The following is a 26,526-nucleotide window of genomic DNA, read 5'->3' as shown; positions in this document are numbered from 1 at the left end:
GGAATTTGGAAGTAAAAGCAAAAAAATATTGTTTTAAAAGCGTGCGCCATATTTATTCGTAAAGTAGAATTAAAAACAAGAATTTAAGACATTTCCCGTGAAAATTGGTGCATGTTTTTGGAAAAGCCGCTCTCCTGAACATTTGCAAAGAAATAATTATTCATATTTTATTCGAATATGTGGCATCTTTAAATGGCTGTGACAGATGGGAAAGCAAATCGTTTTTCGTCTTTGCTTTCGTTTCTCAAATTTAAAACGATTTTACTTACGCTTCAAGAAAAAGTTCTATAATTTCTCATTATTTGGATAATAGTTTAATATTTAGTAAATATATGATATAGAGTGATAATTTTGCGGGTGTGCTTACATATAAACGTATGGTTTGTGGAACAAAGCTATTAAATTTAGTTAACTTTTAAAAAGAGATGTGTTAAATAAATTTTATTGAAGTTATTTCATTTTAAAACGTCTAGAGGTGAATGTAGAAGTCAATGTCGATATCGTCAAATTATGCCCCGCAACTTGTTTTTGGGTTGATTCATATAAAAAGGAATAATTTTCGTCATAAGAGCTCAAAGTTCGCGCAAATTGCGCACAAAGTTAATAATTTATATTAATATACACTCATATGGATGCATTTATTCCATTTTATACTAAACAAAATACTATATGTACATAAAGGAAAACAGAAAATTTGGACGGCGAGCGTTGAAGGCCTAATGTAACAATATAAAAAAAATGTTTGAAAATAACTACAAAGAATAACTTACTAACAATGTGAATTAATATGGTTGTGTGTGTTTTCTTGCATGCATATAAGACATCTTTCAACTAAATGTTTTTATATGCCAAAGTTTTCATAGCAAAGTACCTACATGTGTATGTATGCATATGCAGATGTGATTATGTTAGTAAACAATTATCAGCTGGGCGTATGCATTCATATATTAATTTATTTATATTATTCCGTAGAGATCAGCTGTTCGCTCTTGTTTCATATAGTATATCCCGTTGATGTAACACTTCGACAGTTCTCTTTATTTACCATCCGTTACCCGTTCCTGTGTTCTTAACAAATGTGTGTACAGTGTATGTACATAAATACGTATCCAACATTTGTGAATGTTCTGCTTAGATACATACACCTTTCTATGCAGGTATTTTTTGTGTGTACTTTATTTGGTGGTAGTTGTTTTTGATTTGTGAGATAGGATTCTATTATATTTTCGACTTGAACCAAAATGACTCCTTGCTCTGACCGTTAAATTTAGTAAACAGTTTTGTGTCGAATTAGTAAGTGACTGACCGATTATTAACAAGCAGTGAAACACAGTGAAATTGAATTTGAAATACGTAAATAAAAGTGTTTAATAACATTGTTTGAAGCAATCATTGGTAAATAGGTTCAAACTCTTAAATGAATTTATTTACATACAAATAAACCCACACATATGAGTATACATATATTAATATACAAATCTATTTAGACCGAATAAAATTTATGTATATATAATGTGGAAAAAATTCGTGCATCTATAGATTTGTATGTAAGTATATGAGATTCTTAATAATTATATGTTTAAACGTTTTCTTTGTCTTTATTTTATTTATAATTTTAGGTTAGGTTCTTAAAAGTTTTCCTATTACCTAATGTATCGTTTTGAAATTAGCTCAAGACGAGTTTGACATTGGTTGAATTAAAGCAGTTTATTCAAAATTAATTGCAGGACTTTTGATTATCTCAAAAATTTTGCAATTTATTTTAAAAATGGTTTAATTATTCGAGACTAATGTAATTTTCAATTAGATAACAAAATCTTAATATTGATACATACATAACAATTTATAAGTTTTATATGGACGTATATTGTATAGTAAGTAATATTCAACAACCCATAAATACTGCTCGTATGTACATACATACTACATGTATATAAATTTGTATGCAAATCGATTCAGTTATGAGTTTATATACTTATACAAATAATACATGCATACATATTTGTCTCAATACTGATTATTTTATATACAACTCATATGTATGTATATGTCAATACAGTTTGTTATTTATTTTAAATTAACGAATTTCTGAGTTATTTCAAGGTCAGCATGCACAACATTTTGATTTGTTAATGTGAAGTATATATTATTTACTGTGTCCTAGTTGATTTAAGACATTGACTACATTTGCAAATTTGTATTGGTATTTATTTTTTATGCTATTAAGTATCTTTATGTCTCATTAGTATTTTAGCTTTGTTGTATCTTTTAAATTAAAAAATTTCGTATTTACAGACTGAAGCTCTTAATACATCCAGCGAAAAACTTCCATGGTAAAGACGTAAACAGATTTCGATTTTTGCAATATGTTACATAAAGCAGTATTTTTTCTCATTTCATAGTAAAAGCTAAAAAATAGTATTTAGTAAGCCTCATTCGTGCAAATCAACAAGACTGAAAAGGACAAAAGCAATATTTTCAGCTTTAAGGAAAGGATCTCAAATTGTCCACAAAAGCGTAAACATTGCAATTAAAGCAGATAGTCTGTTAAAATTTCTGTGACAGGAACTTGTTATTCGAATCGTTTGGCATTAAGCTTTTGGTGTCTTCATTGATAAGTATATTGCTGTATAATGTTTAGCAGTATTGCGGCATTTATCTTTGGATCAAGTACCACAGAAGGCACGAATTGTAAACCCATTGAAGATTCTGAATTACATAAGTCCCAAAATTGTTATCTTACTATCCACAAACAACGGAAAGAAAGCTTGGAGGAGGATTCTAAAAATATTGAAACTAACGTCGAATATCAACAAGGAATACGTAATAATAATAAGCGCAACAATCGAAAGAATAAAGGAAAGAAGCCTGTTCTAAGTAAGACAAAGGCAGTTACTAAAGAACCAGCACCAATTTTAGATGTTGTAACCTCTGAATTATCTGATGTCGATTTTGACTTAGATGATGATTGGCTTCTCGTTCAAAAGGACGGTATGTATTTATAGATCTCTGATAAATAAAAAAGTTCATACATTGAAAATATTTAATACTAAATTATTATTTTTTTTTTCAAGACGTTGATATCCCGAATAGCTTTTTTAGAAATGACTCAAAAGAAAATTTGATTTTAGCTGAACATAACAATAGAACATCAACACCAATTTCAGAGATTTTAAATATTACAACAGTGCAGCAGCATAATATTAGCAACAAATCTTCTCAGACGCTGCAAAACAATTGTGAAAAGCACAAACCTGACCTTACATCGGGTTTTTCTGAAGCTAGTAGTGGACCTACTGCAGTACAGTTACCACCATTAAGTAACTTAGGTTATAGACCTAGCGAATCCGTCGTCAATGTCGCCAACAAAACAAGATTGTTAACTGATAATAATGACACTCAACTGCTGCACGTTGCTAACCATAGCAAAGACTTAGAACCCAACCTTAGCAGTGTCAGTATTGACAGTAACGGTTCTGGTGCTAAACTATTTACAATGGTGGACTCGTGGTATATGACACCTCCGCCATGCTTTGTCTCAACTGGTCCTATTTACATGGAAATGTCACCTTTTGAAAATTTACTTATTGAGCATCCAAGGTAAATATTTAATATAAGTGTTATTTCTAAGTTCAACTTAAAAACGTCTATCTTTAATGGGCAAATATTTCCATGCAGTATGTCAATATACCACAGTATTAAAAATGCTCAAAAAATGTCTGAAAGCTTCGTAAAATTCGATCTCGAAGTAAGTGAATCTAGCCAGATTCAGGAGGAAAAAGAAAACTTCTATACTCAAAAGTCACATGAAATTGGTTTTGTCAAGCCATCAACAACTATATTAGAACAAGTGAGTTCGAAATACGATGTATTAAAATAATAATAAAACGAAATATTAATTATTTCTTTTTAACTAGAAAACTGAACCAAATATCAGAAAAAGTGCCAAAACTCCGCGTGTTGACCGTTGTAATGCCGCTAATCTAAAAATGGAGCTATTTGCTTTGAATAGCCAAAAGGTGTGTAGTTATTATTATATATTATTTTTGTACCCCGATAAGGTATATTAAGTTTGCTACAATGTGTGTAACACCCAACAGGAAATGTCTTAAATCCTATTAATGTATATACATACATATACAAATAACACTAGTAGACACTTAATTTGTGACATGAAAATTCTTAGGTATTTCTAATGCAGTTTGATAAATTTGAAAACAGAATTTTTCTATCACCTAGAAATATTCTGTAAGCTGAATTTTTAATTAATACTCCACGTGTTTTTCGAATCGGTTAATTAATTATTATTTTCTGTAAGTTGGTAGTACTGTTAGTGACATCTATGCTAAATTTCACGTCAAAATATTCATTAGTATTTGAGATACGCGTCGTTTTGTGAGGCTCTAAAGGTCAATTCTTCGAGTGGAGTGCTAGTTTGCCTGTCGATTTTTGCTGTACATTGTTAAGGGATACTAAAACATTTAATTCATTATATTGACTCATTATAATTACATAATTACGTCGGGGTTCTATTTTGAATTTAATTGTATGCCCAACTTTTTTCTTTAAAACTTATTTATGCATGTACAGCACAAGTAACGGCGCCCACTCATTGCGTTTGCATGCATTGCTTAAAGTTGTGAATGAAAGTTATTCTCCTCTTGTTTTTTGCTTGCATTTTTTTGTTGGAGAAACGATACCAAGGGAAGTGGAGTGCCAGTTTACTTGTCGATTACTGCTGGACATTGTTAGGGGATACTCCAAAAACAAAATATCGCCGTAAAACATCGACAGTAACATTTTAAGGTACTCGTTGCTTAATAAAATAATATAACAATAATATAATTATCGCTGTTTTTAACAAAATTCCTCATACAAAAAACAATAGGTGATAGAAGAAATCAGCAGCTATTTTCTGCATTTTTGGCAATTTTAACATAATAAATACTTGTTCCGATCGCCTATATCGGGCAGCTATAGCATATGTATATGTAGCTGCTATGTGAACTGTACAGTTGCTATTCAAATTGACCTTTTAAAATCATAATGACTGAACATATAAAGGTATTAATTTAAATGAAGATTATTATGTTGTGTGCTACACTTTTATTTACGAAAACCCTTCAAGGGAAATTGAGTACCCAATTACTAAAAAATTTAGTTCAAACTGAGTGTTCAATTGACATGATACGATTTACTTAAATTCCATACAAACCCATGGGGTAGTCAACAAATTCGTTTTCTATTATATATTAATAAAATATAAAATATTTCAATGCGTTCTTACTATATTTATTTATTCTTTAGAGTCTAGCAATTTACGAGCGTCGAAACCTTCGACGTAATGCCATTCTACGTGCAAATCAGGTGCGTGAGATCCAAGGCAGGAACAATCGTCAGCGTCGCACTGACATGCAACACTCCCGAGTCATAAGTGGAGCTAATAACAATCGCAAATGTTGTTAAGTACAGAAATAAACATCGGTTAAATTGCACAACAAAAACATTAAACTGGTATCAATAGAAACTAAAGGTCAAAAGTAAACAATCAATTCAAAACTACAAAACAATTGAAACAAAAATAATTATTATTAGGATAATACAAATAATACAAAAAAATCGTGGATAAAAATATAAACCATTTATTTATCCTTTTAAGTAAACGATTTTATTATTACGTTTGAATAAAATAAATATAAAGTTTATGGTCAATGCTCAGAAAACAATATTTAAATATTATGTAATTATGTATATATGTATATGTTTGCAGCGTCTACGCATAGTACAGGCAATCTTAACCTTGTAATGTTATTGCAGTTAAGTTCATGAAGAATTATTTGAAACACTTTCATTAGATGGTTAAAATAAAGAACCAATTTATTTTGATATTATGTGTTCCTAGTTTCTCTTAATTTTAGATAAACATGATTTTAAAATAGCTAACCAATTTTGATGATTGATGTGCTGTGATGTGATGTGCTTAGGGGCCATCCATAAATTACGTCACACGAATTTAAGGACTTTTTAACCCCTCCGCCCCTTCCATGTCACATTTCGAGCTCCTCCCCCTGTCGTGACGACACACATTTTCCAATTTTATAGATTTATCAAAAAATAAAAAAACAGGTTATTTTATTTATTCTTATATTTATTGAATAATCTTTAATAAAATCAACATTTATTTAAATATTAAAGTACATAGACAACGACTTAATTATGCTAATTAAAAATACAAAACTTAATCATCTTGTGTCCATGGACTTTTGACCCACTGCTTTATATCATTTATTACTGCTAAATCAGGCATTTCATTTTCGTTCTGAATTTGGATGTCAGGAACATCTTTCTTTGAAATGTGATGTCACAAAGCTTTTGACCCCCCCTGCCCCTTGTCGGACAATGCCACTTCTGAATGAAAATGGTAACTTTTTTGTGTAAAGGTAATATTTAAAGTTGTTCTAGATGTTATAATTGGAATTGGATGTAATGATTATATAAAAAAAAGGCATGCATATAAGGAATACTGGAAAAGAAGCAAATAACAGAGGCGACGACTATTTTAACATATAACTTGCTCTGCTTTTGGTTTTCTTAGTATTACTATGCAATAGAGTATAGGATGGTTTTTATCTGCTTAATTGATGTTCTGTGAAAAGTAATTAGCATTACGCACTCAAGAGGGTTTTCAACCTTCACGCAAATGCACTGAACTTGTTTTACCACATTAATTATTATTTTTTAATTGTGGAAAGTTCTTCGATGATAATTAAAATTAATTATTATTAACATTGAACATGCATATCCTTTCAAATGTCATATTGTGTCTTGTCGCATCATTCTCATATCCTATGTGTTGATGATCAGTATTCTTTAACCTGGTTATGAGATTTGCACATACATATTACTTACCTCATATGAGGTGGATGGTAAGGGTTATCCAGGTTATCGGTGAAGACTCATTGCATGCAGGACATATATTAGATATGTCTGGGTCTATTCTGGATAAGTAGGAGTTTAACCTGCTATTGTATCCGAAGCGAAGCTGGGCCACACTACCCAGAACTGCTGTAATCAAAAGTCGCAAAAATCGCGTCACATTTTATAATAGTATATTAGATTCATATGATAACATTCATATTAATTTTAAGCTTCATTGAGCTTTAAGCTGATTCTATATACTTATATCAGGAGCATAAGCGTATACATGTACATATCCATATACATATGTATGTATGTACATATGTCAGCAAATCAAAGCAATGCAGTTGAGCAATTCTTCATATATTAATTCATTTACCAGCGTGAAGTTTGCGCTTTCGTTATTACCCGTACCACCATCCAATATATTGATGGAATTTTATGGAAACTAATTAGATGTTAGTGACAAACAAAGGAATTTTACATTTAACCTAATGGGTATATCGTCTCCTATGATTTAAAAGGTTGTTCTACTGTTTAAAAGCATATTTTTTTAATCATGAAAGCAAAGCAAATCAGCTGATTTTGACATTGTGAGATAAACACAACGTTGTTTTTGTACTTATGATTGTACTTTAATAGTAATTATCCAAGGTATATTCCATTGCATTATATATACCTACATACATAAAAAGAGAATTGTGAATAATGGCTAATAAGAAAAGGATGAACGATCACACGTATAAAATAGATTCGAATAGTTTTGTCAACTCAGCCTTATGAAACTTATAGAAACAAAACTCTTTAGAAATTAACGTCCATTAACTTTCCTGATACACATATATTCATGTTGTTTACCGTCCGTCCAAGGATATCTCGTTGGTAGTAGACATATATGACAGATCAAGAATGTACTCTATCATTATTGATGACAGATGGTGAGGACGAACTTGTACACATGTCTTGCACATATGTGACAAATTAGCTTTACAGATGTATCTTTTTGAGTGTGGCAATACGCCCTGTGGTCTTTCAGAAAGGTATATTGTGAATGCATAGGTCGTCTTTACGTTTATAGTTGTCTCTTTCGCAGAATTTACAATTTTACTTATTGACAGACGGTCAGTACAGCGAAGAATGCATTATCAATTGACAAATATAGAGTAGTAAAGAAATTAACTTTTTCTGATTTACCAGAGGAATAATAAACACAAGAGTCCGTATTGGAAACATATAGTCCAGAAGGTGAACTAATTTGCTTCTAGTCATGAAAACATTGGAGGATATTCAAAATGAATTTCCCCTGCACTGGCTGGTGTGGATCAACAACGTAGATGAGTTAAAACGGGTGTTGAAAACGGAAACGGTGAGGAAGTGAATGACGATAATGAAGATGATTCGAAATAAAGATTAGTGATGGTGTCTATGACAATAAAAACAGAGTACTAGTGGGATTATATATTCAGTAAGAATTTTAATTTCCAACATGTATGGTTTTGAATAGCCAAAGATTTATTGTCTCAAATCACCTTAAAAGGGGGGCTCTGCTACCCGGTGATATGCCAAATTACATCAATATGCTAATTTAATTAGAGGAAATATTCAAAATTTACATTTACATTTCTTAATAGAAGGGGATCTCTTTCGTCGTTTATAACGACGTAGATTAATAGTGGTTTCAAAGAATGCATTGTTTAAACACATAATAACTTAATAAAGTCTATAAAAACCCTTTAAATTTTTTTTTAAGGGAAAATAAGTTTTCTTTAAGTACAAGGATCATATCGGATATTATCAATTTCTCAATTCTGAAGGACCAAGGCGGGTCTAACATTCTTTAGCTTTAATAAATATTTGGATTTAAATAATAAATATGTTTGTAATTTCGTTCTGTAATAAGTTCTCAAACAATATTCTTCTTTTCTTTAAAAGATCGACAAAGAAAAAGTCGATAATCGTGGGAGGACACCTTTAATGTTAGCGGTAAAATTATCACATTTACAATGTGTGAAGTGCCTTTTAGCAGCAAAATGTAACGCCAGCTTTGAACATGAGGGATGGTCAGGTAAGAGAGTTTAAAATCTCATGATGAAATAATACTTGATAAACTGTTCTTTGCTAGTTGTACAAGAAGCCGTTTGTTCAGGAGATGAAGCTATATTGACGGCTATCATAGAAGTCCGCGATTTGCAACGTCATGTTCAACGGGTAACGCATGTACCAAAACTGCTGCAGCACTTATTAGACGCTCCTGATTTCTACATTGAAATGAAATGGGAATTTACATCTTGGGGTAAGCTGTAATTAATTTATGTTTTTGAAAAGCTCAAATTAAACTTCCGTTTACTACTTAATCAAACATTGCAGTACCCCTAATGTCTCGTCTTTGTCCTAGTGACACCTACAAAGTTTATAAACGTGGCGCGAATGTCCGAATCGATACCACATTGCTCGGCTTTGATAACAATACTTGGCAACGAGGGAATCGCTCCTATATTTTCAAAGGAGCAAGTAAGTTAAAATTATTATTATTTATTGCATCAAAAAAGTCAAATCAAATACAGAGGGCACATTAAGGTTATAGGTATAAAAACAATTCTTACTATAATGGTACAGTTCACGAAATACATTTTTGAATTTGAAGGAAATAAATTGTTATAAAAATGTGTATTATTTCGCATAAGTTTATCTATTATTTATTTTACTTTCTAATATATGAATTTAAAAATTATTAAAATTAAACACTTGTATTCCTTTTTTACATGTAGAAGACTCTGCCGTAATGATTGAAATCGATCATGACACTCATGAAGTCATGGAAGAACAAATGAATAGTGACATAGGAGATATTGTGGCAATTCCACCCCCAATTGGAGCTGTCCGTGCTAGGTTAAATGCGCCTGTTATTACGAATAACATTGAAATGGATAAGATAAGCTTTGAACGCAATAAATCAGGGATTTGGGGCTGGCGTAGTGAAAAGTCCGAGATGGTAAACGGATATAATTGCAAAGTGTATGGTGCGAGTAATGTTGAGTTTATAACACGCACCCGAATGGACCATTTGAATGAAGAGCAAATAAAGGTACCTCTATTTATTTTCAATGAATACTAAAAGAATGTAATGAGTAATTAAAAAACTTTAACAGAATAAATGTGCGCGCACGCCATTGCATAGCTTTTTAGGTATTGCTGATGATGAAGTTTCCAGTACACGCTCTAATGAAGGAATAAATTCCAAAGATCGGGTAATATTAATATATATCCACCATCATTTTTCAGCAATTTCTTTACTTATGTAGTGGTTTTAATCTGAATTAAGTTTTAATTGTGAAAGAATAACTTATTTAGTAATTTTTTCAATTTCAAGTATATGATAACGAAAACATATTCCTTTAAATGGACTTTTTAATGTTTTTAATTCACTTCAGACACCCTCTCCCTCCGTTGAAACATTGGGTCGGGAGGAATGTCTTGAAAATAGTACAGGAGAGGAGAATGCTAGTTGTAGTTCAGGTACTACTTCACCTAAGTTCGTTATTACTCCAGAGGCATACTTTTCTGTCGATGTTGATTTAAATGGATGCGACATTGGCCGTCCCAAGAAAGTCACAACTAAGGTATGCATCAAAACGATTTTTTATCTTAGATTAAATATATGGCTTATATTCGAATAAACTTAACATTTATTGCTAGTTCACCCACTACTTTCATAAAATAAATTTGTATCTATTTTATAGGTTCAGAGATTTAAGGCTAATTTATGGCTTTCTGAAGACTATCCTATGCGATTACAAGAACAAGTTCTTCCTATATTGGACTTGATGTCAACAATGGCGAGTCCACATGTCTCCAAATTGAAAGACTTTATTACCATGCAGCTGCCATCGGGTTTCCCTGTAAAAGTTGAAATACCTCTATTCCATGTCTTAAATGCGTGCATTACATTTGGCAACGTATTTGGTATGACAAGCGCTGTAGAAAATGTAACGACTATTAACGAAGACGATCGCATAACCTGCATTGTGGATGACCGATGCTTTGATATACCTACCCATTATTCCAATAGAGGTATAATAGTTAAATATATGAAGGAAATTGTGTAATACTCCCACTTTTCAGATGTGGACTTACGACGACAATTACCGTTGGAGGAAGATGATATGTTACAATACGCCATTGAACAAAGCATGGTACAAACCACGAACAGAGCTGCTTCTATACAAAATATTACAGAGGATACGGATAAAGTGGATATATGGGAAGCATTACGTGGGCAAGGAACCGATGGAGTTCCAGATGAAGACGAACAGTTACAAAGGTATAATATACAGTTGAATCAAAATATTGTTTATTTTTTCTTATTTATATTTCTTTTAAATTATGTTGCTAATTTCGCATTGCTCTTGCTAATTTTTGCCTAAACGTAGATTACATATTCCCCTTAAATCATGTAATAATATTCGTGCATCGCCAAATCGTTTCACATCTAACGTTCCAGAATTCACAAAGACAAATAGAAATTACTTACAAATTCATACAAACACACTATTAAGTACTGAAGCATTGCGTGATTCTATATCGCCAACAGCTACACCTCATCGTGGGCGTACCACTCCAACACCGACAAATCAATTTAAAACAGATATTGCTTACATGAAAAAAATATTTAAATAGTTGGCTTATTAAATTTCCTTATCATTTATCTCCCTTTTAAATGTTATCAAAATTTTTAAAAATTTTAGTGAAGTGGAATCACGATGTAAAATCAATTTATTCATTCATATACATTTTATCAATTACTGTTTATAAAAGCTTTTGAATCCATACATAATATATGTTATTAGTAAATGTCTTGAGTAAATGCTATTTGCTTCGTATATCCCATTCGCTTTTCCTTATAAAAATAGAGTTCTACAGGAGTCATTATGCGGTGCAGTACATACCACTGATTCCCCAGTGATAGACGATGATGATGGCGGTTTTCGATACGTGGATCCTGATTTAGCAATGGCTTTGCGTCTTAGCCGTAATGATCAGGAAGAATATGAATTGACTTTGCAGCGAGAACAAGAAATGCTTGAGCAGGCCTTGAAGTTGAGTCTGCAGGAGAACTAATTTTTTTTTTTTTTTCGTGGATTCACTTGTGGAAGGAAAAACTAACCAATTTAATAAACTGAATTCTCGCTAGTGAAAATAACTATTTTAAAAGCAAGGCATTATGTAAGATTACAAAATTTGATTTCAGTGTATTTCCAGCGATTGTAAAGAGCTACAAAATCGGTGGCGGAGAGGTGATAACAAACGTTTCTGTTGAATTCAAGTGTTTGTAAATTATTATAAAAAAATTGTATAAAAGATATTAAAATTTGGAACAAGATGAATGTATAAATAATATCCATATGGGTTAATTTGCCTTAATTCAAAATAAATACTTCGCCATTTATTTAAGCATAGGCCTCTTACAATCCCAAAGCATGTATATTTGTCCCGGCTTATCGTGGGAACTGAGTAGTCAAGCAATCAGGAGGTCGCCATCAGCTCCTTTTAATAAAACCTTATTGTACGCGTTATTAATGCGTTGAGTTTTAACAGATACATGCTTTGCGAATTTTAAAATATTTATCAATTGAACTGAAAGTATTTTAGGTATAAAACTTAATGAATAAAGCAGTAGAGATATACATGATGAATATACTACATTAAATCCACTGTATACATAACATAACCTAATAAGAATATTAGATGTTAATGATTTTGTTAAAAAATAAAATATGCAACATAAATTAATGCGAAATTGCTATTAAAGGCAATAGTTTGATCTAGGCTTACAATCTCAAGTGTATATATAACGTAAGGGATAACGATTTACAAACTAGAAGCAAAAAAAATGCTAAATTGCTATTAAAAACATACATTGTATTACAATAAAATTTATAGGGTAACCAATAATGAGAGAAAATAAATATGTCAATATACTGTAATTCAACTTTTTTTAAACTGAAATAATATTTTTTTTGATACATTATTGGTTGAAATATATATACACATATGTATATATAGATTTAAAAAAAAGTGTAAACTTATAACAATTGCACATTTTTAGAAAACAAAACTATATGAAATTACTTAAATAACTTAACTAACTGGTTTTTATTCTCAATCAATTCAAAAACATTTTAATATAATTTGGAGAAGGGGAATTAGTTAAGTTGTTGTTGTTTTATCGGTTATCTAGTCCGGAATGAGCTAAGTAATTCGTAACGTTGCACAACAAAAATATTATAATATATACATATATTATTTGTTTATTTTAATCTCGTTAGATGTTACATGTATTTTAATGAGTCGTATTATAAAAACATTGTAAAATCATTAACCGTTCATCAATATATCTATGTGTAGAGTAGATTTCGTAATATAGTTTGTGCATATCCAACCTTGTCAAGAAATTCATTATGTATTTTAGATATATTTAAAGCACTTTTGTTTGTCGTGCGGTATTCGTGTTTTAAAGAGTATTGAATCAGCGCGGTATTGAGTATTTAATAATGGTGTATAGCCGAAGACCTAGGAAAAAAAATTATTAAATTTAATAGTTGTTAAAATATGATTTACATCTGCCTATTTTAAAGATGTTTTTTATTACGCACCTGTGCAAAAAAATTTATACATTTGTGTCGTTCTTGAAAGTGTGTATCGTCCTCGCTGAGCGATACTGGACAGCCTGGGCATCGAAATGTCCACCTTGATGTTACTTTTACAGGCGGTTTGCGGGTTATATGCGAAACTAAGAAATTCATAGCTATATCTTCACAATTCATGTATTCATCCACTTTATCGCGTATAGCCTGAGGCAAATGGTAGGTGTAAAGATACATATAATATTTATGTATAAAGGCGGCGCCCGTTAACACCATGCTTAGTTCGCAACTGTAGTTAGAATTATAGTTCCAATTCCGATTTGAGTTCAAATCCCATGCAAGAAATCGACCTGGAAATCCTACAACGCGATCGCGATGCTCTCGCCAAACTCTGAAACCAAATAATATTTCATCATGACGTAAATGAGCATCATCATCAACAGAGAGAATCGCCTCTGTTTCAATAACGTCGAAAGGTAGAAAACGGTTGTTCAAGGAATTTCTTGGTGCACGTACCACCGCAACTGGTACTCCAATATCGGGCCAACGCAAGTCATCAAGTGGAGGTTTTGGGGAATTCCACACTACCACTACCTTGTGCAAATAAGGCAGACCGTAAAGGCGACCAAGAGAGTCCATAAGAACTTGTTCGCGTTCATATGTAAGTATGACAATAGTAAATTGTTCACGTGGATAGTTGCCTCCAAGAGCTTCACTGAACTCCTTGCCTGCACCACCGCTGCCTTTTCCAATGGGTCGGAAACCCATGTGGGACCCAAGGAATTTAGCTTCAGCGGGCAAAACTGGATCAAAGGGTAATTGTGGATACATGTAAAAAGGGTCAACCTATAATTAAAAATAAAATGAAACATTCAGAAAAAAACCTTATTCTTATTCTCTTACCCATAGGTTCCATGCCTCACCAGATTGCATACGCAAAATTGTGTAATTACGTCGGAATGCAGGACTCGGATATGGTGGTTCTATAGGTCCTAATGATTCCTCCGGCTCCGTATCTAATCCTACGGGGGGATCAGATTTAAGTGGAATAAATGTACTGTTGAATACACTCTGCGCGACAATAGGAAGGACCGGACGTGGTGGTATACCTAGACGATCTCGTAGGCTAGCTATTATTGTATCGACGGTTGCTTGCACCGAGCTTAAGTATCTCTCCCAAATCTGCCTGCCTTGGCGCCGCATTTGAACTAGGTCAACATCTTGCATAGCACGTAACAAAAAATGCAGTTCGGTAATACGAGCTTTTGGGAGCAAAATGGTTAAACGTCGCCAATCGATTGTTTCAGCATAAGGTAAGCGGACTTCGTCAGCTCCAAGTATTACAGGAATGGCACCAGATCTAAGAGCTTCATAAAGTCGAGCTAACATCAGAGTTGAGCTAATTCTTTTTTCCAATGGCGGAAGGATTAATACGAAAGTTGATTCTTTTAATACTGCTTTGCGGGATGAGTCAGTACCACAAAGTGCCCAATCCGTAAAAGCCAGTTCGTCTGATTGTTCAGTGGCTGGTACACAATGAAATTGCAATAAGAATTTGTCTTGAGTGGAACCTTTGGACATGTCAGTAAGATGATCTAAAATAAAATCATCTAATGGATGTAATTGCAATTTTCTATCAATTGGACGCAATTCTCCTTGAAAAGATAAAAGATAAGTACGTCGTGCTGGAATCATCGGGGCACATTCCTGCCAAACATCACCCCCTGGTGGTCCAAGAATCGGTGGTACTATTAGATCATAACTAGGGCGGAATTGTAGTCGTTCAAATGATGATTGCACTACAATGGCCCGCATAGTATTTTGATTAAGAAAAGCGTTGGTTCGTGGTGAATGTAAATCGCGTCGAGCTAGATTTAACAAAACGTGATTGCGACCATCACCTCCCCAATATGGCAACTGGAAAAGTTTCTCAATATCGATGGGAATCTCCATTAAAGGTGACTTTGAATAGTTTTTGCGTTCTTCTTCTTCGGCTGCATATCGATTGTTCTTCATTAAATCATTTTCCAGCATAGCCTCACCAACGAGCACTAGAAATATGCAAGCCATTTTAGGATCATGCACAATATGAGCATTATAGCCAAGTGTTTGTTTAATTGTTGTTTTCAGAAATCCGTCTATGTCGTAACCAGTCCGCAATATATTATTTAAGTCAGGATCATACAAATATACAGGAAATCCTGATGTTAAACTACAACGGGAGTAGTCGAAACAGTTGTACATTTCGCAGGACAATCCTGCGTCTGATGTTATGGCTGGCAGTTTTCGTGGCAATATATTGGGGTATAAAGTTCGTGGTAGAGCCAAATCGGGAGTGTTGCGTTGAATTGCTTCTCGCTGAGCTACTTGCGCTTGTTCAACAGATATTTTTAACCTTTCTAGCTCGGTTTGTTCACGCAATAAATCTTGCTTTAATTCTTCAATTTTTTGGTTATATTTTCCTATGTCTGATTGAAGCTTTTGTCGACGAGATTCAAGTTCCCGTAATTCTACTGAAACTGTACTCTTTTGAAAACATGCATATATTAGGGTAAAGAACTTAATTCATTTTACAAATTTATGTTAAATATAATACGTTTTCTTACTTTTATATGCAGCATTTCTTCTATACGCATTTTTAAATCGCTAGCACGCATCGAACTAAAGTCCTCATACGCATCCAAAAGAGGTCGGCTGCGATGGACATCAGCAGACGGAACATCGTTGATAGGGTGCTAAAAATTATAATGTATATGTTTTTTATCTGATAAAATGCAATAATGGTATTAATGAACTTACATTTATTAAACTGTAATGCGCGAAGAGTGGCCATAGTACCAATACGAACAATATTAGCAACAGTAGTTTATAGACCCGATGGAACCGAAACCATGTAAAAATCATTGCATTTATACTATTTCTGGCATCGCCTTCAATTACATTGTTAGAACTACCTCCTGGGCTGTGATTTCTTAGGCTGTGATGATTGCTTAAAAGCTGTGAATAGTTTTTGGATGACTCCAAGTCGACTTTGGACATTATTTTAATGTTTTGCTTTCGATTTAAAATGGAAATTCAGGATGAGCGATTATGTAGATGTATGGTCTATAATGGCCCTCCTGAGTAATATTACATACTTCTCCTGGCTTATCTTATTAAGTTTCACAATAAAGTTCGTAAATAGTATTCATGGTTATTTTCTTTTAAAATTTATTTTACAATTATACCATTCACTGTTATTCAATAAAACTTCACTGAATTACACTTATTTTATGTTAAATTGTGTAGAAATCACTTTAATGCAACATTCAAATTTTTATTTATTTCGATTTATTTACACAATAACAAAAGGGTTGCATGTTAAAAAATAAAAGTGATGCCATACTAAACATATAAACGGGAAATCTTTTTAGCCAAATAATTTTAAAAATTTACAAAAACAAAAACAAAGTTTTTTTTCTATGGATTAGAAAGTATTAATTGGGTGGTTTCTTCTATCCTATCATAATTCAAATAATTTAATTAAAATTATATTCCAAAATTAAATAATGTTGGTGCCATGAACTAATACTCAAATAGTTGGGTAATTAAACTGTTACTCTGTAGGTGGCCGTCAGGTGATTTTGGACAGATGCAACTATAATTGTACAATCAAATTTATTAAAGCTTTCAACCATATTTATTAGTCAAACTTTATTTAAACATAACTACATTACTCATATTACTGCAAAATTCATGATTTTAATGATGTGATTAAAAAAATATTATTTTTCTTCTTCTTGGTATCTATAGTGAAGATCTTTGCAATCGCGCTCCGATATTTTTATCCAACCATCTTTTTTTAAGTGGTATACTCGAATAATACCACCGGAATAAGCATCTCTGAATGTTGCGTGATATATAGCACGTTGACCTAATTCATAGGCTTCTTGATCTTCCAAGTCATATTTGTATCCAGAATCAAGTACACCATACGCATAAATTGAACCACTTCCCACGGAAAATATATTTCCTGGTGATCGAGATCCTTCCGAATCAACATAGTATAGACCAGCACCTTTATCATCATAACCAGCTAGCATCATACCCATGCTCAAACCCATGCCCTTATACTCATGAGCAATATTCGCCATGATTTTACTTGCAGCTGCCACAGAAATATGCTTTTTGTTCCGCAGTTCATGTAGACGACATTCCTTTGCAAGAACACGATCCCAATATACACAATCAGCAGCACCACCAGCTAATGTACCCAACAAATATTTGTTGATTTCCACGATTTTCTTCATTTCTTGAGAACCAATAAACTGACCACCAGTCGCACGAGAATCAACGGCCAATATAACGCCACCTTTGTACTTGAATCCCAAAGTTGTTGTGCCGTGGTCGTAATCAATTTTTATACCGCTTTGTGATCCAGCGGCCTGCATAGATCTTATATCCACCAACTAGAAAGATAAATCACGTTAAATTCCTTAATTTACTATTGCGGCCAGAGAACTCACCCCATTAGACGGCGGTGCCAACAAGCAGTAAGGGTTCTCAAGGTTATATGTTTGACTTGAGAACCGCATTTTATTATTTCTTTCTTTTAAGAATGGTGCGTTTGCAATACCAGCTATTTCCGCCAAAGCCATTTTAACAAATATAAATATTACTATTTTCTTCTGTAGACAAAGTTGTGAATAATGGACTAGGTTACAGATGACAAGCAAATTTTTATCATGAAACTGTCTAGGTCACAATAGTATTTATACAATGCTGTCGGCCTCTACATTATATCTAAAAAAATATGTTTATATTATTATTATTTTTTTATTATTATTTATGTTTAAGTTAATAAGGTTCTTATAAGACTTTTGATTTTTCCATGATTACGTTTAAAGAAATTTTTCAAAAGAGACATAATGATTAAGTTCATTAGTGTTTTGGTAATATTATTTGCGCGTTTTTCTTAATATTTTTTTTATTGTGAACTATTAATTTTTGTAAAAGGCGCGAATAAATGTTTCAATTATGAATTGGGTTCTAAGTGGCCAAGAGACGTGCAGCGCGCGTTCTAAAAAATTTTAAATTAATTTTGTGGTGAAATAAATTCGAACATTTATAGAAATGTTTAAAGTCGATAAAAGTAATGAGTTGTCTTCTATGTTGCATTCAAAGAAACATAGTTCGAACGGAAGATCTGTGGAGTCGTTGATTGGAGAATATGGGGAGAAGAAAGATTTTCTGGAATTGCATAGCTTAATGGAGAATACTGACACCGTGACGGTAATTATATATTGATTTATTAAAAAAAAAAAACATCGATGTTAACTAAATTAGTAAGAATATTCCATGTTTAGTTAGTTGCAATTTTAAATTCGAAATTTGGACGAAGTGATTTTGTATCGTTTTGGAGTTACATCCTCGAAGGTCTCAGCTTTGGATACAGCAGTCGTCAAATCAAAGAAAAACGTTTTTTTTTGGTAAAACATTTACTAAAAAGTTTGCAACGTTTTGAATTAAAAGACAAGCAGTCCTACGATTTGATAAAACGGCTATGTCAACATGTATCAACATTTCCTTCTAACCAGTTAATTTATATTCTCGACCTTTGTATCGACGGAATACGCATGGGTGATCGTAAATATGTGTGGTAAGTCATATACATATTTTTCTTTATGAAGTGGCATTCTACATAAATGTGTTTTATAGTTGGAAAGATTTACTACCGGATGTTCTGAAAGTTTTGGAGAATCAACCACAATTGGCTGTTGACGGCGTACTTATTAAAGGAATTGAATTCCGTGCAAATACAGTCAATAGTCTGATAATAATGAATTGGCCCATAGAGATCATAACTTCGATTGCGGATATGTTTAGGTATTTAGAAAATATTAAATTCTGAAAAACGTATAAATTATCTAGATTTTGTAGGGAACTGAATTTGAAAAGTTCTGAAGTAAATGCCGTGCTTAACAAATTTGGTGGATTGGTTCTTACATTGTCCCCTATTGATTTGCCGCCTTTAGCTTTTCAATTGTTTTCTATGTGTTCGACATGTACAGAAGTAATGATATTGGTGCTGGCTTTTGATAATTATTTTTATCGTTTTTATTACAAAAAACTGTTTGCTGATATGGAAAGCAATTCATCTGACTTGGACTCTATTGGTTTGTTGTTAGAAAATAAATATAAATTTGAATCAATCAATATATGTAATGTATAATTATTAGATACATTTTCCGATAAAGAAATGCGTGAGGCCGAGGAGACGGTTTTACATCATTTAAATTATTGCACACAATATAAAATAGGAGAAACTAAAATGTTTGCTGGTTTGCGAGTAAGTTTTTTGTATGGAATTTTTTATAAATAAGAACATAATGAATTATCAATGATTGTTTATAGAACTTTAGCTCAATGCCCGACTTGATATTGACTCCTTTTTTGATAAGTTCAATAATATCTTTGAGCTCTGCAAATCGGGAGCCCGAATCACGGCGTATTACCACATCTTGTCTTTTGAATTTTTTGCGTAGTGTCATACACAATAATGAGCACGAACAAAAAATGGCAAAATATTCAGCATGGTTTCGGGATACATTGCAGCGAAAGCAAGTACAGTTGGATTATATTTTCTCAGTACTTATTGATCAGAATAAGAATGGACAAGATATCATTACACCAGGTTTAGTTAATTTAGCTTTTACTTTGCTTAAAACAAAGAACAATGTGCCATTAAACTCGTTGGCTATGAGATTTTTAACAAAATTTATACGCAAACGTTTTGTATTTGGACATGGAATTGTGAAAAAGTTGGCAGAATGGATGATGGTAGAACAAGATCAGTTTCAGTTTGGTGGTAAGGTCAATCTTTATTTGCTATAAATGTACATAAAATGTATAATATTTTCCTACGTAGAGTGCTTACTTATGTTGAGCGTTGCGGATACATTTACTGTTTCTGAGTGCATAAAGACTATCAAATATGTAATGGAGTTTTTTTTGTGGGTATGCTAACAAAAAATAAACCATTAAATATTAAAATATATAAGTGCATTTATTTAAGTTACCAGGTGATCAATCAATGCGAATGATGTCGTTTATACTACCAATACTAAAAATATCTGCCGTTGTGCGAGACGCGTTCATTGAAGTGCTCCGGAAAGCCATGAGTTCAAGGTAGTAATTGGGCGAAATAGTTATTTACTAAGGGGTTATTACACACTTCAAATTGTTGTGTTTTTATGTAACTGTCCGGAAGATAAAAGATAAGGTTTGATGGTTCTAAGCAGAAGATTGCTCTTTCAAATATTTTGCTAATGAATATTATACATACATATATACATACATACATATGTATATGCCAATGATGTTTATTTAATGTATTTTACAGCATGAAACACATTCGAACAATGGCGGTTTATGGTTTTTGTATGGTACTTAAGCAATTGAACAATAGTAATTCTCAACGATCGCAGTCAAATCCGTCTAGTTTTTGTACCCAAAATATTTCCGCATTCTCATTGATGTCTCAAGTGGCTATTGACAGTCGACAATATCCCTACCGTTATTTTGATATGTTAACCCAGGAAATAATGGGACTTCTGAGAAGTTGTTTTGCAAGTAATGTAGTTATGAAGAAGGTGTTATATGAAAGTATGTTTGAAACCAAATTATGTACAAATAGAGCCTTGTACATATTTTAATGAATTTTTTATATTTATTTTAGACTTGCAACGTGCTGTAGAATTAAATCCAAAACTTGTGCCGCATGTGCTTCAATTTATTGACTGGCATTTTCGTTCGTTTTTTCACGTTCCTAAAGTCACTGACGTTGAAGGGAATTTCAGCGTGATATTTGATAAAGCTGTGCGGACCTCCCCAGTTAATGCGTACGAATTACAAATTCAAGACAATCTGGGTCTTTTAGTACAGTTTGTTAGCCATTGTTTAATTAAACATGAAGAATTCGAAAGCGAATATGATGTTAGAGAAATAAAACGAGTATTGCGTTTAGCTGTGGAGAAAGTAATTACCAAGGAGTTGCAGTTCGAAGAAAAGGTTAGCGAACATGATTAATTGAAATATATACATATAAACAGTTTTTTCAGACTGAAATTGATATATGTACATTTTTAGGATGACAACTGGCAACCCAAAAAGAGCGTATTACTAGAAATACAAATAAATTTTTTAGAAGGTTTAATGGCGTATTCTTTACTTACTTCGAATTTAAATAATGACACAATTACACACATTTTGCCATTATTCAAAATACACTGCAAGATCAGTGAGACGTACAAGGTTAGTTGTCTGATATCCATACATACTTACTTAAAATGTATTGTAAGCATTCCCTGAAGAATGTATAGGACTCTTATTTATTTATTAATTTTTGTTTAACAATAATATAATAATGAAGAATTATGCGAGCACATCGAGGAAACAATTACAAAAAAATAATAAGATCAGTAATGCTGATGGATCCACAATGAAGAATATAACCATTAATGGTGTGGTAGTAAAGAACTTTAATTCCACAAATTTGGGAAATATTTGGGATTTTCATGTTATTGAAAAGTTTCTGCGACTTCTACATGAGTAAGCGGAATATTAATCAATAAATCGCAGTTCTCTATTGTATTGTATATACATATTTTATTTATAGGGATGTTGTGCCCTTTGCTACAAGTCATAATACAGACGTACTTCGATCAAATGTAAAATTTGTCCGGTACGTGCTGGAAATTACTGCACAAAAGATAGCAGCTCTGCGTGATGAACCAAAATATAAACAATTGGTTCATAGTAAGCGCATTTTGAAATATCTGACAGATATAACAAAAGTTGTCTACGAACGTTGTATTCGTCGTTTGGGAGATATATGGTCCCGCTTTGATGAAAACACGGCTGCTTTATCTGCCGAATGCTTTCAGCAGTGCCTACAAACCGCAGACGTAATTTATAAAAAACAATTTGTTGAAATATTCTTAAAAGGTTTCGGTGAGTTTAATTATTAATTTCTTAAATTTCGTAATTAATTTTTGTTTTGTAGATTTGCATTCCATGAATAACTGTAAACAATCCCCTGACATTTTACAAAATATAATCGACGAGTTCATGGAAATGGAAGATTCTCCAGATACATTAAATTCTTATAAGGGTAATAGGCATGATGATAATTCTGATCGCAAACGAATATTACAAGCTTTGCTTCAAAGTCTTGAAGTGCTTTATGATAATTTTTCATTTACGGATCGCATAACAATTGAGTCATATAAATGGTTACTGAAATTCTGCAAATGCAACGTTGTAAACTCTGAAAAATTGAGCTTAGTGCATAAACTGCTATTCACTCAACGACAGAAAACACACGCCGGCGCTTTCTTCAACACAATTACTCTACAATTATGCACCGTTTGGGGTGCTATATCTAACGAGTTTTACGACAGTGAGGTAAGTGGATATGTTATGTACATACATACATACATATGTCTTTGTTACTGGTATTGATTAATTCCTTAAAACTATTGGTTAGTGTCCCCCGGCCTTTACTTTCAAATCATTGACCATGGAAAGTGCAAAACCATACTTCTTATATTTATGTCAGGCACTACGCAAACAAATAGATGATGTAGAACACTTTATTCTCAAAGCGAATAATTTAAACTTCAAATGTCGTATTGTAACTGACGATGAGCGAGACATGTGTCTTACTCAGTTGCGTTCGATGGAGCGATCGATATGTTCACAGTTGCTTCATATCTCAAATGCATTAAAAAATCTTGTGAATGCTTGCATTCCCTTAGGTTCGTCAATGGACCAGCTTTTGAAGCTTTTAATGCAGCACTATATATGTTTAAAAAACCTTACAAAACATTTCTTAAGTCGTGTTGAGGTATCGCAAGTTTGTATGCAATCAACAAAGTAAGTACTTACATAACTGTATTTTTTATACTACCATGATAATAATAATTATAGGTTTGAATTTTTGCTGCGTGCTATTGGCAAATCCCTTCCCACAAATATTTATGCTCTTATTTCATACATTGAAGAAAACGTTATCGATAAAGACCAAGAAAACCATTTGAATCCGAAAGCAGATGGTGTGAAAATATTGCGGGAAACGAAACATATACCAAAAGTGGTTTTACATCTAGAGTCTTTTAATCGTTTTGTGATCATTTTATCGAAGAAAACAAACAGCCGCATATCTAATTTTCTGCATCAAGGCACAGTTCATGATTTCCGTTTTCGCACACACGCATTGACAGCGGCAGTTCAGCGTACATTTTCGTTAAGCAGGAAGATTTCTGTAGATTTTAGTGATGAAAACATGATCGAAAAAGAGATTAAGGAAGATTACTCGAAAATAACGATAGACGAATTGCCCACCATGTCAAGAAAAATTGGTAAAAAACTCGTAAGAAATAAGCATTCCGATAATATAAATGAAGCCGAAGAAACTTTGCAAAGAGCTGAATCTAAATCGGTTTTGGACGCAAATTCAAATCATTCAGCTACTGGTCGAAAATCATCAAAAAGGAAATTACGCAGTTGCGATAACGACAATGATGGAGAGTTGTTTAGTATTGATATTGTGGATAGTGTGACACGCCCCTCTTCAGTATCGGATAATGTGGAGGTCTTAGAGCACGAAAGCAATCAAGAATCCGCTTCACAGTTATTTAAAAACTTGGCAAAGATAAATAAGAAAGCTAAAAAAAGAGGGTTTAAAGATATTGATGATAATGCTGTGGTGAACGCAGGAGTAATAATTCCACCTAAAAAACGACGTGATCGTTCGTTAAATAAAAAATAAAATATGAGATAATTAAATTAAACATCTTTTTGTAGTACATAGAATGTATCGGTAAAATAAAAACATTTGTTTGTTGTAAAAATATATTTCTTGTAAAATAAAAACATTTGTTTTTTTTATCTAAAAATGTCCTCATTTAGGTTAAAGAGGTGAAGATTATTACAATTTTGATTATCAAAGTGTAATTATAACTGCATACATAAATGATATATTGTAAATATATAGTCTGGAGAGACGTATCAAATTTATATTTAAATTATCAAAGTAAGTATGAAACTATTATGATATGTGTTACTAAGATGGGGTCTGGCAATGTGTGTAGCACCTGCCTAGGATTCCAGTTCTATCCTAGATCAAGATTGGAAGATTTATAATATGTTCTTTCTTGGCATTTATTGGTGAGTCACGGACCATGATTTCGGCATAAAAAAGTTTCCTTAAGCAGTACCTGGATTTCCTTCTGATTTCCGATCAGAAATAATTGTTTCAGAGATCTGCAACGAGCATGTCAGATCAAACACTCGTGCAGAAAACACGATTAAATCAACTCGGCCGATTAACTGATTTGATGGGACAATATATTCTTTGACAATCACGATCGAGTAAACGGTCGACTTCCGTTTAAATCAAATCGTATCAGCTTAGTACATTGCGATTGTTGCTTCAATCGAACCGATCAATTACTCTGGTAATGTAGTATTGATTCCAATCATGTAAGGCATATTACGGGGAAAATAGTATCACAAAAGAAAAGAAGAAACATAACATCATAAAATAAACCAGCATTCAAGATTTACTTATTTATACATAAATAAATATTTATTAAAAATGAATTACATTACAATACTTCGCTCCATTTCCTATTTGTACTCATAGTAGTAGCTTCTGTAGTCTAGATACATATTTATGTATAATATATGTATATTGTAATGCATAATAATAAGAATAATGTTATTCACGTTTTCTTGAAGCAAATTAGTTTAAGGAGGTCATTCCATATGGCGTCCTTTTTTTTAGGATTTTTTCTCCGCCAGTAAACAGATAAGAGCATTAAGTTTATTGTCATTTATTGAGATATAAGTACATATTTCGACCGCATAAATATACATTTTCAGCTAAAAATGTTGTGTAGATCATGAGATCATGAGTTACAGTGTTTTGAACAACCCCAACTAGAACAAACTAACTCGCACTTCGCGTTTTTTGCCGATTCTCTGCCATATTTTAAGACTAGATCTTAATCTTTAGAGAGTAAAAAAAAAAATAAAAACATGGCATGGCATTCGAAAAAAGAAGAAAAAATCGACTAAGAATCGGCCAAAAATAGCCGATTCCCATTTTCGGGGCCGATAATGGCCGGACACTAGTTCGAGTCTTAATCACAGCGGCAGTACATCAAGGCATCAAATTCGACGCAAAAATGTCGCAGTGCAAGTATCAGCTGAGTATACATATGTACTTACATATGTATGTAGAAAAACAAGTGTGGCAATATTGGTGCAGTCATTTGATTGCTCCAATATCCCTGAAGTAAGCATACCTTACTAAGCATAATAATAAATAAGTACCATAAATATCTCTTTAACTACTTAAATTTTTTGACAAAGGTGGAAACTTGACGATAACCGTGAAAATAACACCAAAAAGGTTAAATTTGAAGGCTACGATTATACTGTACATTCGCATAAGGATCTGTTAAAAATGTGACAATATGTTTGTTACCGCCACTTTCAAGATGGAAATTCTTAATATTCGTCCGGTTTGAACTAAATGTGGTTCATCATATTATCTCCTACATATAGTATGTACGGGTTTGTTGTAACGGGTTTTGTTGTAACTACTAACCTTTTTTACACGATTTTACTTTTTTTGAACATGTTTTTTATTTTAATTATATACTTTGTTTTTGTAATAAAATCAAATTCGATACGTAAATACATGTTAATTTTAGAACTACGATAACATACATGATAAGAGAGAAAATCATTATTTCAATTTGGACTCAAACAGACGGTCCGCAAAATTTCAGCGCCAATTAAATTAAGCAGTAGAATGTTACCGTGAGTTGTATAAATAAGTATAAGGAAGACGCAGGTCGGTAATACTATACATATAATGCCATGAAAATCTACAGTGATTTAATTGTTAAGTTCT

At 32.5% G+C, this 26,526-nt stretch overlaps 5 protein-coding genes across 16 annotated transcripts; 3 read left to right on the top strand and 2 right to left on the bottom strand.

The window, feature by feature from the left end:
• Positions 1-235: 235 nt before the first annotated feature.
• T53i1 (Tumor protein p53-inducible nuclear protein 1) lies at positions 236-5,886 on the top strand. Of its 8 annotated transcripts, XM_019990939.3 has the most exons (8): positions 1,230-1,395; positions 1,488-1,547; positions 2,296-2,333; positions 2,403-2,991; positions 3,075-3,600; positions 3,679-3,850; positions 3,918-4,019; positions 5,308-5,886. In XM_019990939.3, exons 4-8 carry the CDS (start codon positions 2,634-2,636, stop codon positions 5,464-5,466), a joined length of 1,317 nt encoding a protein of 438 aa, XP_019846498.2. In that variant the 5' UTR covers positions 1,230-1,395; positions 1,488-1,547; positions 2,296-2,333; positions 2,403-2,633; the 3' UTR covers positions 5,467-5,886. The 8 variants fall into 8 exon arrangements, with proteins under 8 accessions (XP_019846497.2, XP_019846500.2, XP_019846501.2 ...); XM_019990938.3 differs by lacking the exons at positions 1,230-1,395; positions 1,488-1,547 and adding an exon at positions 236-380; XM_019990941.3 differs by lacking the exons at positions 1,230-1,395; positions 1,488-1,547 and adding an exon at positions 267-375.
• Positions 5,887-8,036: 2,150 nt separating this feature from the next.
• Positions 8,037-13,060, top strand: LOC105228196 (ankyrin repeat domain-containing protein 13D). 4 transcript variants are annotated; one of them, XM_011207912.4, is made up of 10 exons: positions 8,037-8,284; positions 8,851-8,983; positions 9,041-9,211; positions 9,286-9,429; positions 9,687-10,003; positions 10,068-10,166; positions 10,350-10,538; positions 10,659-10,989; positions 11,041-11,239; positions 11,829-13,060. In XM_011207912.4, exons 1-10 carry the CDS (start codon positions 8,186-8,188, stop codon positions 12,034-12,036), a joined length of 1,890 nt encoding a protein of 629 aa, XP_011206214.1. In that variant the 5' UTR covers positions 8,037-8,185; the 3' UTR covers positions 12,037-13,060. The 4 variants fall into 4 exon arrangements, with proteins under 4 accessions (XP_011206214.1, XP_011206213.1, XP_049317764.1 ...); XM_011207911.4 differs by lacking the exon at positions 11,829-13,060 and adding an exon at positions 11,349-11,798; XM_049461807.1 differs by lacking the exon at positions 11,829-13,060 and adding an exon at positions 11,349-11,798 and having other exon boundaries at positions 8,275-8,383.
• A 140-nt stretch (positions 13,061-13,200) lies between these two features.
• Positions 13,201-17,097, bottom strand: LOC105228194 (exostosin-3). 2 transcript variants are annotated; one of them, XM_029550976.2, is made up of 5 exons: positions 16,362-17,097; positions 16,169-16,297; positions 14,466-16,121; positions 13,572-14,408; positions 13,201-13,488 (listed from the first exon to the last, which is right to left on the bottom strand). In XM_029550976.2, the coding sequence occupies exons 1-5, from the start codon at positions 16,599-16,601 to the stop codon at positions 13,384-13,386; spliced, it is 2,967 nt and encodes a 988-aa protein (XP_029406836.1). In that variant the 5' UTR covers positions 16,602-17,097; the 3' UTR covers positions 13,201-13,383. The 2 variants fall into 2 exon arrangements, with proteins under 2 accessions (XP_029406836.1, XP_011206212.1); XM_011207910.4 differs by having other exon boundaries at positions 14,466-16,088.
• A 139-nt stretch (positions 17,098-17,236) lies between these two features.
• Positions 17,237-18,286, bottom strand: LOC105228193 (proteasome subunit beta type-5). The gene is made up of 2 exons (XM_011207909.3): positions 18,068-18,286; positions 17,237-18,010 (listed from the first exon to the last, which is right to left on the bottom strand). The coding sequence occupies exons 1-2, from the start codon at positions 18,197-18,199 to the stop codon at positions 17,327-17,329; spliced, it is 816 nt and encodes a 271-aa protein (XP_011206211.1). The 5' UTR covers positions 18,200-18,286; the 3' UTR covers positions 17,237-17,326.
• A 144-nt stretch (positions 18,287-18,430) lies between these two features.
• On the top strand, positions 18,431-24,476 carry LOC105228191 (Fanconi anemia group I protein). The gene is made up of 16 exons (XM_011207907.4): positions 18,431-18,833; positions 18,908-19,200; positions 19,260-19,427; positions 19,482-19,717; positions 19,781-19,890; positions 19,956-20,409; positions 20,470-20,558; positions 20,617-20,729; positions 20,944-21,206; positions 21,280-21,611; positions 21,690-21,854; positions 21,973-22,151; positions 22,219-22,553; positions 22,606-23,006; positions 23,089-23,477; positions 23,532-24,476. The coding sequence occupies exons 1-16, from the start codon at positions 18,675-18,677 to the stop codon at positions 24,370-24,372; spliced, it is 4,527 nt and encodes a 1,508-aa protein (XP_011206209.2). The 5' UTR covers positions 18,431-18,674; the 3' UTR covers positions 24,373-24,476.
• The last annotated feature ends 2,050 nt before the right edge of the window (positions 24,477-26,526 follow it).

The sequence above is a fragment of the Bactrocera dorsalis genome, unplaced genomic scaffold (assembly GCF_023373825.1).
Source record: "Bactrocera dorsalis isolate Fly_Bdor unplaced genomic scaffold, ASM2337382v1 BdCtg133, whole genome shotgun sequence".
NCBI classification, from domain to species: domain Eukaryota; kingdom Metazoa; phylum Arthropoda; class Insecta; order Diptera; family Tephritidae; genus Bactrocera; species Bactrocera dorsalis.
This window is presented reverse-complemented; position numbering and strand designations above follow the sequence as displayed.